Below are 12,385 nucleotides of genomic sequence, written 5' to 3'. Positions count from 1 at the left end.
TATTACCGACAAATGTATTCTTCGATACGTCAAAAGGGCTCTCGATCATGGTCTTGTATTTAGACCTTAGTCATGCACCGCCCACTTTGTGCTTATTCAGATGCCGATTGGGCAGGATGCCCCGATACATGCCATTCTACTAGTGGTTACTTAATTTATTTGGGTTCGAATCTTGTCTCTTCGTGCTCAAAGAAACAACCCATTATTGCTCGATCCAGTGCCAAGTCCAAGTACAGGTCTCTTTCTCACTCTTGTGTAGAAACAACATGGTTATCTTATCTTCTCTACGAACTTGATGTATCTATACAGTTTCTTGTTCATGGCTGTCAATCTCAGCGCATTATTGCGACAATCTCAGCCCCACCTACATGGCTGTCAACCTTATCTTCCACGCTCGCACTCATCACATCGAACTTGACTACCACTTCGTTTGTGAAAAAGTCGATGTTGGTAGTCATCGCGTTTACTTTTTCCCTTCATTAATCAGCCTGCCGATGTTCTCACTAATAAGGTGCTGCATAAGCCGCGTCACACCTTTCTTTGCTCCAAACTTGTACACACTAGGCCGTCCAGTTTTTGTGTTTGGGGGGGCTGTTAGTGAGACTCTACCATCTCCATATATCTCTCCCCAATCCTCTTGATTAAGTTAAATTTAGAATGTTGTATAGGGTTGACTTGGTGATTTCAATTGTAATTAATTACTGTATCAAATGTGTTCTATATATCATGTAACTTTGGGAATGAATGAAACAAGGAAATCATTTTCTACAAGTTCCTCTATAGGATCCAACCCTTTATCGAAGTATAGTAGTAGGAATATTACAATATCTCACCTTTAATAGGCCAGCCGGTGCCTTCACTGTGAACTATTTTATGTCAACTCATGCATACACCAACTGAAGCTCACTAAGCTGCTGTCAAACGAGTTCATGGTTGCATCAACTTTTGTGGGATTTACTTGTGTATCTGGATCCTCCTCCATTGTATGGTGTGATAATATTTCTGCAATCGCTCTTGCAAGTAATCCTGTTTTTCATGCATGCACGAAGCATACAGAAATCAATTTTCATTTCATTAGGGAACAAGTTTGTTGATGCACAAAACTGGAGGTCTTGGAATAACGTAAATCCGACCGTGAATCTGCAAGAAATGTAAATAACACAAGATGTATCGTGGTTCACCCCAAGGTTTGGGCCACGTCCACACTGATATATTATATTTCTCTAAGATGTTGAAGAGGGAGAGAGCATGAGAGAGCTTAGAGCTTAGGGGATCTGAGGAGGCTTAAGAAATGGCCTCCCCTAATGAGGAGAGTGAGGAGTCCTTTTATAGAATAAGGGCTCCTCACTTATTACATATTTGCCTCTTCCTTTATTACATAATTACATTTAAGTCCTCCGAGTATTTATAAGAGATCTAAATACGGATGCCCTAAGTATGGTATAAACAAAGTTATTCGAGGACACATTCATGTGCAACATATTCCCAGTTGCAACCAAATTGCAGACGTACTCACCAAGGGTCTGCATACCTCTCGTCCAATCATTGGGTTGAGGGGATGATAATATAAACTCTCCTGCATCCTAAATGCCAGTTCATTAAGTTGGGATGTTTCTGGTTGTATTTAATTAATATGATTAGCTCTTAAGCCAAGCTTAGCTGATGTACATACACTGGTGGAATTAATCCACTCTTTGTAATGAGAATTCAGTATATTCAGCTAATTCGTCTGCCTTCTCTCACTAACCTCAAAGCTTCCTAGGTTTTTACAAAGATCAACAATGGAGCTTCTCATTGTCGCTTTCAATCTGAACATTCGAAAACATCACACGTACCATGAAAGGCAACTGCAATTGCTTAAGATAATCCCAAGCGGGACTATGTTTCTTGACATTCTTTCTCTGTGAAGTTCAAACATATTACCACAAAATATGTATGGCGTCACAGACTGAAGTTAATACATCCTCTAATAATTAATACACTATAGTTTAGCTTACCTGAGAAGAAAAAGATAGGCGCAGGTAGAGGTTTTCAAGCCGACGACTACCAATGAAGTGTGAAATTGGATGAGGTTCTTCGTATGTGTACAAGTATATGTCTTTGTCAATTCAGGAGCATTAGTGGTAAAGGTGTTATCCTTGAGGGCAGCCAGATTGTGATATCCGAAATAGGTAAGTTTTGGGGCAGAAACCCGAATATTCCCTCTGTGGAAACACTCAATCACCTCCGATGGCCATGGTTTTGATGCACAAGAATTCAAGGACTCTAGTATTGGAGAGCAGCCGAAGAGATTTCAAACTGTGGAACCCAGCAAAATAAGAAGCTGATCTAAGATAACCATTCTGCAGATATAAATGCTTCAAAGTTGAAACATTTGCTTCAAGAAGAAGCCAATAGAAAAATACCACCAAAGTTGAAGCACCACCATGGTCCCATAGTAGCACCACAGCCACCACCATCATATATAGCATCAAATCCACCACCACGGGTTCCTTTAGCATTAGATCCATTGCTGCACAAGGCACAACCAATCTACCATCATTGTTGCATCAGTGCGACAGTTGACCTTATAGTTTTAACGTTTAGAGAGCCCTTAAAGTTCTCTCTCTTCATCGCTAAATCTGTCAAGACCTTGCTCATAAAACTAAGCTTTATGTTAAAAGCGAGCCATGTTAGTGTGATTTGTAGTTTTTTTTTTTCCAAGCTTTGAACATTATCTATCTCTTAACAAGAGACTCTTGACTGGTGCCCTTCATCATTGTTGCATCATAACGTGAGTCAAATTAACCAACCACTTAGAAAGCGCCATGCATGCTTAACGATCATCCTCAGGTCCATGTCGACCACTATACAATTAAGTTTAACTTAAGCATCAGAGAGCTTTTGCCTCACACTACATCGGTGTGGTTAGGTCTTACTGGTCTTTCTCTCTTAATTGCAGCACACCAAAGTAATTCTACGTTTACGTGGAATTCGTTCCTCACACCAGCAATTAACTATTAATTAGAATAGTTACTCAAATCTTAATCCAGCCTCTGCATTGATAAAATAAAAAACCAGTAAGACCCTAAATAACAAAGAACTCAATCCAACGGACCAGAAGACCTCATAGGATACCGGCGTTGAATCGCCACCGTTCCCTACAAAAGCGCAAAAGTAAAACCAGCATGTCGTGAACCACTAATCCGCTGACTTCTTCCTCCGATTAAATAATCCGCTGCAACGGGCAACTACTCTGTGCCAAATTGACAACCCCTGAAACCAATAACATAACCAAACGTCAGCTAAATCGTCCACATCTTGCCACGTGTACGGATGGCAGTGAAATCCAACCGCGTGTATATATACTATACAGGACACAATTATACACACAAGTATTTTCTCCCAAAAGTGGGGCCCCGTTTGACCTATCAACCACGTGACTTTGAGACCTCACCGTCCGATTAGATCCGTTAAAAGCGCTTTTATTTATTTTATTTTTATTTTTATTTTTTCGTTCTCTCTCTCTGTGAACCACCCTTCATTTTCCCTCTGCAGCCAAACCCTAAAAAAAACCAGAACGAAATCTGAAATCTACAGCCATTGGATGATGCGAGGGAGCGCCGGTCGCCGCCGTCGAAGCCCAGAGAACCAGTTCTTGGCGCGTTATCCGGTGCGGGCGTGATATTGTAACAATCGCGTAAAAAACCAAAACAAAGAACCAGAACGATTTCAATGGCGGAAGAGGAGGAGAGAAATTGTTGAAGATTGTCAAAAAAGAAGAAAAAAAGGATTGATTTTTGTTGGCTTGGGCGCTTAGTATGTGTGATATAGTGGCCCGTACGGGTCGGCATCAGCAACGCTACGAGGCCGGATGTCGCCTTGTTGCCGGGTACTTACATTTCTTCTTTGCACATATATAGATATTTCCATATAATACATATATATATGTACATGTTTATGTGTGTGTTTATATTATTTGTTTATATATGTTTGATTTGGATTGATGTTGATGTTGTTTGTTTATGTGGTGTTCTGGTGGTGGAGGTGGACCAATGTGTCTCCAAAGTTGGAGGATTCTGTTTGATGGCAACCATTTGGGAATTTTTTTAAGCAGTGGGGATTAATGGGGTTCTTTTGTTTTATTGATTATACATGTTTATTATATAGGGTAGGTAGATATGTGGGTTTATTAGGACAAACAATGGCCTTGTATTGACTTATCTGAGTTTCGTTTGTAATTTTTCGATGTGAAATGTATTTTTCACATACGAAAGGGACGGATATGGCGTGGTTAGGCTTCTTCAACTTTGTAAGCTTTTGGGCCTTCATTAACTACGTCATATTCGGTTTGAGGGTTAGGAGAACTGGAAATAGGGTAAAATGCTGATGCAATAAACAAGATTATTTCGTCCATATGATTTGGTAATGTTCATTGATGCAATCATTGTGGGCATTGATAAGTCAAGGAGTTGAATCATTGTGTGGTAGCACAAAATTGGAAAACCTTTATAGCAATATGTTTCATGGCTATATTTTGGTTGGGAGAGATGTCAAGGGTGTGGTTCTCTGTATTATCCTGTGTTTATGGAAAAGCCAATGTGACATGCTGGTGATTGTTCACATAGTTCTTTCAAAATTTGACAAGGTGAAAAAGCAGAAAAAAGACACTGAGGACACAGAGAAGCTATCCAGATTGGATTCTTTAGGCTTTTCTCTTTGTAGAAGTCTTCTGGTGCTTCCATAATTATGCTAAATTTCTTAGCCTTTAACAGAAGCTCTTTGTGAGTAATAAATTACTAAAGTAGTTGATTTAGTACTAACAGGTTGTCAATGGACTCCACACCTTGCAATTTCTAGTCATTACTAAGCATTGATGAAAGATGCTTTATTTTTGTTTTGAAGTGAAGTATTACTGTATAAATTCTTTTTTTCTTGACAAGAATCACCATATAAATTCGTTTATCCATATATCACAAAATATGTCACCAGTAGAGTATACTATTGATATTTCTATGTCGATCATACATATAAAGGGTGAGCTTGGTAGTATGGTTATTGGTTATACAATAAATTATTTGCTAGGGCTGAGCGACCGTACAGACATTCATATTTGCATAGGATTTTCGTTTTTGTATAAGTAATTTTAAATTATATTCGAGATTACTTGCTGTTACGTTTTATGTATCTGAACAAGTATTTTTTTTCTCTGATACGAAGAAGCTAACTGAGATGACCTTGACAGGTGTATTCCGTTTAGATACAAAAGCTCTGATGAGACTGATGATGCCAATTCTGAGAAGATCATTGAGGTGCTTATGATTAACTCACCTAGTGGACCTGGTCTTTTGTTTCCAAAGGTATGTTATTTTCTGCTGGAGTTTAAAATTTTAAGAACTGTGTGGTCCTTCTTCCTGACCTTATTTTATGGATACCCTTTTTTATATAGATTACTATTTTACTTTTGTTCTGTCGCCTCACTAACTGATTAACGGTAAAAATGAGTTAAAGTTGTTATTTTCAAAATAACTTATGCTTGAGGGATAGGGGTCGAGATCGAATTAAAGTTGTTAAGATTGCTTTTTCTGGAAAACATTTAGGTGGTTAAAACTAATTTCTTTTCTTTTGATACCTATAGATACATTTAAGTACCATCTCATGACCCTGAGCTTTGAAAATCTAGAGCAGAAAATATTAGAAATTTTCTATTGGCTGTAACCATAGACATGTAGTATCACTTATGTTTTGACATCTGCAAGGCTGGGAACAGAATTGTTGTTTTCGCTTGCACAAGATATGCAAATGCAGATATGGATACTTTTGTTATGGTTATAGTGCCTTCTTAGCATTGGAACTATATTAACACTTTCGGACTTTTTTCCTCAGCATGATTTTCTTTTTCTCAAGATGATTTTCTTGAGAAATATAGTAAACTGGTAGAGGGACAGATTTTGCAAGGAGAGTTTTATTTATTTTTAATTAGTACTATAGTTTTGTGATATCACTCACCGTTATTTTCAACCCATCATAACGTACCCATTGCTAGAATTTGTATGAACTCCTTTTGCATTAAGTTGGGATGTTGGCTTCCTCAGAAATCAATTTCTAATGAGTCTGAAGTTTTTGGCACTTCCCTTGCTAGTTAGAAAATGACATATTACACACATCTGATTGTAGACTTGTTTGTAGAAGGTGGCAATTTTATGGTTTATAAGGCTAAAATACCCCTCAAAGTGATTGTGTGCTTTTTTGGGTTTGTGGGACTATTTTGCTATTTTTATTTTTTTTTTAACAAATATGTTATACACATGCAGGGAGGCTGGGAGAATGATGAAACTGTTGAGCAGGCTGCCGTAAGGGAAGCTGTTGAAGAAGCTGGAGTTCGGGGAGAGCTAATGGTGAAATACGTTGTCATAACTTTTATTTTGTTCTGATCTTTTTTTTTTTTTCCTTCATGTTTGCCATATTTTGGTCTCCAAATTGTTTGAATAATTTCTCCTCATCTATTGAAGGCTTGAATTGTTTAAATTGTTTCTGTGTTTTGATTTGGATTTCTTGTGATTAACATAGAAATGTTGTTGGGGATTAGTTTTTATGCTTTTTTTAATTTGTTGTGAGACCATCTGCCTAATAACACAATCACATTCCAAATGTTGAGCACAAAAGCTTTAAATTTTTTACACTGGGCTTGGTTTTCCTTGTAATAGCTCTCCATGTGTATTCTTTTTAAAGCTGCCTTAACTTTCACAAGACTTGAGCAGTAGGTCTAATGTTGTCACTAGATCCATTTTACGTATTTAGTTTTAGACATGTTAGTTTTCGTTGTGGGCATTATGATTTACCTTGACAGAACTGTGTGTAAGCTCTGTGTGCACCAGGGGGTTTATTAGTTGTAGAAACCATAAATCGGTTGGGCTGGCCCTTCAGGAAATTGAAATCCAGAGTAGCGATTTTCTTTATCCTATCTTATTGATAAACGAAGGAACTCGGGGGTTATTAAATTTCAGGAGCCGATGTCCAATTTAATCAATATGTTTGTGCTGTCATGGAGAAGAATAACTATGTATAATTTTTTTTGGTTGGCTTTGTATATTAGCACTGGGTGTTTGTATGCCTGCTGGGTGTTTTTCTAGAATTCTTATGCCAAAGTTTTTTGTATGTTGCCCTTCTCTTCACAGTACACGTATAAAGTAAAGCAACTGTTTATCCATTTGATTTGCAGGATTTCCTGGGGTATTATTATTTTAAGAGCAAAACACACCAGGACGAGTTCAGTCCGGAAGGTGTATGTAGAGCTTCTATGTTTGCTTTGTTTGTGAAAGAGGAGCTTGAGTCATGGCCTGAACAGAGCACCCGAGACAGAACATGGCTGACTGTAGCAGAGGCTATCGTGAGTTGCCGGCATGAATGGATGAGGGATGCCCTGGAGGGAGGCTTCTCAAAGTGGCATGCAGAAAAGAAGATAGGTACAGGGGAGGAGGATGTAACATTGACTTGCTAGTTGGGTGTGTGAACGTGAACAAAGGCGATTTCAGTTGCACGCTCATGAACAAATACACACATGCTGGAATTGTTTTCTCGGGGCATTGTTCTGTTCATCAATTGGTCATCAAGTAACAAAACGATCAACGATATTACCGTTGGAAGTTACGTAGTCACTGTCCCTTAAAGTGTATTCTTGTTACCAGTTGATCTCTCTGATATTTTAATTCAGAGTGTAATGTTTTATCTTTGGTAGATGTTCACTTTTATGTATGAACATTTTCTGGTGCATATCCGAACGTTTACTTGCCATATTCTGCATCTGCAGTAGTACATTATTGTAAAGTTGGAAACAAATTTCCGAAGCTCCGATTCAAAGATATTGTTTCCTTTTGCACCTGAGTTCAATCCCGCTCCTCCCGTCCTTGTAGGTTAGAGTAATTTAGAATATTTCGTTAAAACTATAGTGAGTAAGAAAAATTGGTAGAAGAGTGAAAAAGAAGGTGAATGCAATGCCTTAACGATGCTACTGTACTTCACTGTCGTTGCTTCTGAACTGCCAATATTAATGTTCTTTGGATAATTATTTTGGAGGCGGTTTGATAATTATATCGTTTTTAGTTTTAGTTTTTTATTTTGTCAAAACTAAAAATTGAAATCTTGTTTGATAATTACTTTCAGTTTTTAGCTAATAAAAATGAAAATTGAAAACCAAAAACTAAAAACTAGCTTCTTAAGTTTCAAAATTTAGCCCTGAATTTTTACTTTTAGTTTTCATTTGTCACTATCTTTCAAAACTAAAAACTAAAAATAGTTACCAACTAAAAACTAAAAATAGTTACCAAATAAGATTTCAATTCTCTATTTTCAAAAGAAATGAACAAAAAAATTAAAAACAAAAAAACGAAATAATTAACATACAGCTCTTAAGTTTTTAGCTTTAATTTTTGTGTTTAAGATAAGGGATGAAGAAGAGTAGTTTGAGGGAGACGAAGAACAAAGAAGAACGAAAACATTATATTGAAATTGAAAACAACTTAAAATTCAAATCAAACCGTCTCATTCTATTCATGACATGAAAAAAAAAAAATCATGTAATTAAACAAACAAATCATGAAAAAACTTGTTGTCTTTTACAAAGTAACTTTATTTCTTCATAGATAACCAAAAAAACTAATTTCATAGCGCATCATCACATGAAGGACGGACATTGGTGGAACAAGTTCACCGCCACCCGGCGCCTCCATCACATGCGGCAGTGACTGACAACTACGCTTGGATTCACGGCAGCAACTGCAAGAAGCATCTCGTCGCGTTGAAATCTAGTCATCTCTTGTTCTTCCAAGGTCACCAAAGCTTCAATATCTTGATCATTTCGAGTACCGGCCAACAACATTATAGTGTTCTTGTAGCACATATGAAAAGTGAACCAAATGGGCTTCCCCCACCCGAAATCCATTTCATCCATCGGATGTCTCCATATGCTTGCAAAACAATACATCGGGATTCCCATCTTACCAAATTCAAACTCCTCTCTGTTGCCCTCAAAAACCAAAGACACACCCTCTTCACCCTTCAACCTATTTGCCTTTTCGTTACAAAACTCTGCAGAGCCTCTCCTCATCTCAGCAACCAGTTCATGCAACTTGATGTCTTTATTTTCGACCAACAGTTGAAACGACCAGACCAGATTCCCTATAGCGTTCTCCGGCAGCGGAGGAGATATTCTTCGACGTAAGTCCACTGCCTGCTTAAATGTTGCCGAAGGATTTGATGATCTCCTCGCAGCATTAGCACATTTGAACAAAACTGCAGATACAACTTCCACTTTTGTGGGGGTTATATTAATTCCACACTGTTGAAGAAGTCTACTAATTTTGTCACTGAGGATGGCTATCTTTGGAGCACTAAACACAAACCTTCTTGTGGTCAAATTTTCTGGCGCCATGTTCATGACATAGCTGGATGAGAAGGGCATATCCGAAGGTGGCAGCAATGATGATCCAACGAACTCCGGAAGCACTGCAGAGATTTGATCATGGTTGTTAACTGCAGAGATTCGATCATGGTTGTTAACGGACTCCAACTCGAGGGTACTGGCTGCCCATCTTTGGAAAAAAGTGCATGTAGATGATGCGTCGGCGATCTTGTGTGAATGGGAGACACCAAGAGTAATTCCTCCACAGTTAAAGACCGTGAATTGAACAAGCAGAACAGCACTGCCCAACTGCTCATCGGCATTGAATGCAGGAATAAAGTGGGGAAGTAACTTGTGTTCGGGTTTGGAAAGAATTTCCAGGAGGCTGCAGTTACTTCGGGCTTCTACAAAATAAGCTCCTTCATCGTTACACTCAACGGAGACTTGGTCTTTGAGCTGCCCGGCGAATGGATAGAAAGCAACCAAGGTTTTGGACAGCGACTTCTGTAATCGGTCAGACCTTTCCCATGCAAGCTGCTGGGAGGTGACGTCGCCGCCGTAGTTATGGCCATGGTTGCTGTTGCTGTCTGAAGAGTAGAAGAAAATGGTATTTGCATAGAAGGATGGAGGAAATGCTTGGTCCAAAAGAGAGAGCTTCAAGTTTTTGTGGTGGTTAGGAGTTGGAGAGGATGGTTTGATCATTTTTCTTGAGATGATCGCTACCTTCATTTTTTTTGCTTTGATTTGCAGCTAGCTAGATCGGACTTCTCCACTATTTTTCGACAACACCGATACTGTAAATCCGTAGAGGCCAGGGATCTGCCGTCCCGAAGGTCATGACAATTGAATCCGAAACGGATGCATGCATGGACGCCACTTGTTTCACCTAGGCTTACTTAAAGATGTGCAAAAACGATCAATTTCTGTTTGCATGGACGCCACTTGTTTCACCTGGGCGTTACTTAAAGATGTGCAGAAACGAGCGTTTTCTGAAAGAAGCAAATAATGTAATTATTCACCTTCGAAGCACTAATATATCAAATTATCAAAAAGACGGATCAAAGGTCCATCTCTAACAATACTGATATTGTCCTCTAACTTGTTACCACCTACATAATTTGACAGGTGGGGAATTTTATCACAAAATACCTCGATAGTAGTAGGAGTAGGGTTATGATATTTAAACTTTTTTTATTTTTTCTGTCTCTACCCAACGTGGGATATTTCAACAGAACACATATGGAGTCTTCAAAGTATCTTCCTTAAGCTCTCTTGTCAACCCAACTTGGCATAAATGCTTGCCTAGTCACACTTCTCGGGATAGTAGCTACCCTGACCGTCTTAGGTAAAAACATACTAAGGTAGCAACATTTCGGTACTAGCATATGCACCTTAGCACCTGTCACTTGAGCAGAGAAGCTGATTTCGCATCAATGAGTATGTAGTTTCTTCAGAGTGGTACTTCGGCTTGAGAGGGAGCCGATTTGAGCAGAGAAGCCGTGGTCAATTGGAGGTGCTTTCATCGACGGCGATCGATGTGGTTGGCGATGTGAAGCGGAAGTAATTGGTGCATTCAAAGTTCCAAAGTTTTAAGATTGTCCCTGACTTACTAGCTTCCGAAATTCTCATGGATTTAGGACTGGTGTTGCCTTTCAATAACTGGTGTTGTCCCTGAGTTATTAGCTTCCGCCAACGAGGATCCCGTATCCATCATCTCACGGTCCATTTCTTTTTCGTTCGTCGTCAAGCATGTTCAGATAGTGGTTAAGGTCCAGACCTAGCACCAGCAGATTACTTGCCAACAACGCTACACGGTGGGAGTAAGATTCTGCATGCTTTTTGAAGGACTAGTTGCATGTTTCTGTTTCAGTTGGCAAGAAAGTGTGGTAAAATTGAGGAGGTTTTGAAATCTTGTTTGTGTTTGGGTTGGAACTAACTGACAACCTGTCTGCAAAACTCAAATCTGAATTCTTTATGTAAAACTTTGGTTTTGGAAATAGTTGGTGGCCGTGCTAGTGCTACCTGGAGTACATATCCTAATCTTATGGAAGCCATTTGGCCTGTTTGGTGGGATGGATGAGATAAGTCACACTTAAATAAAGAACTTCATTTTAATCCTTAAAAAGAATAAGTTTTAGACTATAATCTTGTGTAAGATTAAAATCCAATGTTAGTCCCTAGTACATTTAATTATCCCATTTATTAGTTATATTTTGATGTTTTATTTATCTTTTTATTCAATTTTAATGTATTAATTACATTTAAATTTAATTTTCATTTCATTCATCATAATATATTTTAATGTCTACATTTAGGCAACTAATTTTTTTACAATATATTCCGATAACAATTTTGTATGTTCTTCATTTAGGTACATTAATACATTTGAATATTTCGGTATACCCATCGATACAAAAATATAAGTACATTAATTCAATATAATGCATTTCGGTAGATACATTTTGGTACACACATTGTATTGACTTTTAGGTACATGAATTCAATATACTATATTTCGGTACAAACATTATGGTACGTACATTTTGGTACATACATTTCAGTATTGACATTTAGGTACATCAATTCAATATAATACATTTAGGTTCATTATAATATATTTCGGTACAATCATGTAGGTACAAATTTTTCGGTACAAAAAAATCAATTTTATATATTTCGGCACAGTCATTTCTGTACACTTATGTATTTATATATTTTTGTATCACAAATTTCTTTTAATATTTTCTCATTTATGTTCATTTATAATTAAAGAACTAAATATGTGCATATTAATAAAATTAAAATTTAATGTGGAGAAATTAAATAAAAATACACATTAAATAACAAAAAATTGAATATAAATTTGGATAAAAGTACACTTCAAGGGATTAAATTGAATATGTAATCTAGCACCAGGTTTTTTTTTTTTTAATTTTAATCTTTTGCAAGGACTAATGTTCAAAAATCTGAAGAAAAAAAATGACTAGGAGTCTAGTCCATTGTTTA

At 37.6% G+C, this 12,385-nt stretch overlaps 2 protein-coding genes across 2 annotated transcripts; one reads left to right on the top strand and one right to left on the bottom strand.

Moving 5' to 3' along the window:
• Positions 1-3,481: 3,481 nt before the first annotated feature.
• On the top strand, positions 3,482-7,858 carry LOC103438617 (nudix hydrolase 16, mitochondrial). The gene is made up of 4 exons (XM_008377149.4): positions 3,482-3,871; positions 5,225-5,339; positions 6,294-6,377; positions 7,202-7,858. Exons 1-4 carry the CDS (start codon positions 3,801-3,803, stop codon positions 7,478-7,480), a joined length of 549 nt encoding a protein of 182 aa, XP_008375371.1. The 5' UTR covers positions 3,482-3,800; the 3' UTR covers positions 7,481-7,858.
• Positions 7,859-8,707: 849 nt separating this feature from the next.
• Positions 8,708-10,081, bottom strand: LOC103438729 (limonoid 7-O-acetyltransferse-like). Its single transcript, XM_008377275.2, has one exon. The coding sequence runs from the start codon at positions 10,079-10,081 to the stop codon at positions 8,708-8,710; it is 1,374 nt and encodes a 457-aa protein (XP_008375497.2).
• Positions 10,082-12,385: the final 2,304 nt, after the last annotated feature.

This window comes from Malus domestica, chromosome 07, assembly GCF_042453785.1.
Source record: "Malus domestica chromosome 07, GDT2T_hap1".
Lineage (NCBI taxonomy): Eukaryota > Viridiplantae > Streptophyta > Magnoliopsida > Rosales > Rosaceae > Malus > Malus domestica.
This window is presented reverse-complemented; position numbering and strand designations above follow the sequence as displayed.

What these genes read in the sequence shown, in the direction of transcription:
- LOC103438729 (XM_008377275.2), bottom strand. Translation starts at nt 10,081, where the DNA reads ATGATCAAACCATCCTCTCCAACTCCTAACCACCACAAAAACTTGAAG.
- LOC103438617 (XM_008377149.4), top strand. Translation starts at nt 3,801, where the DNA reads ATGTGTGATATAGTGGCCCGTACGGGTCGGCATCAGCAACGCTACGAG. An exon ending in GGATGTCGCCTTGTTGCCGG is followed by an intron (nt 3,872 to 5,224) that starts GTACTTACATTT and finishes TGACCTTGACAG; the next exon opens with GTGTATTCCGTTTAGATACA. An exon ending in GAGTTCGGGGAGAGCTAATG is followed by an intron (nt 6,378 to 7,201) that starts GTGAAATACGTT and finishes TTTGATTTGCAG; the next exon opens with GATTTCCTGGGGTATTATTA.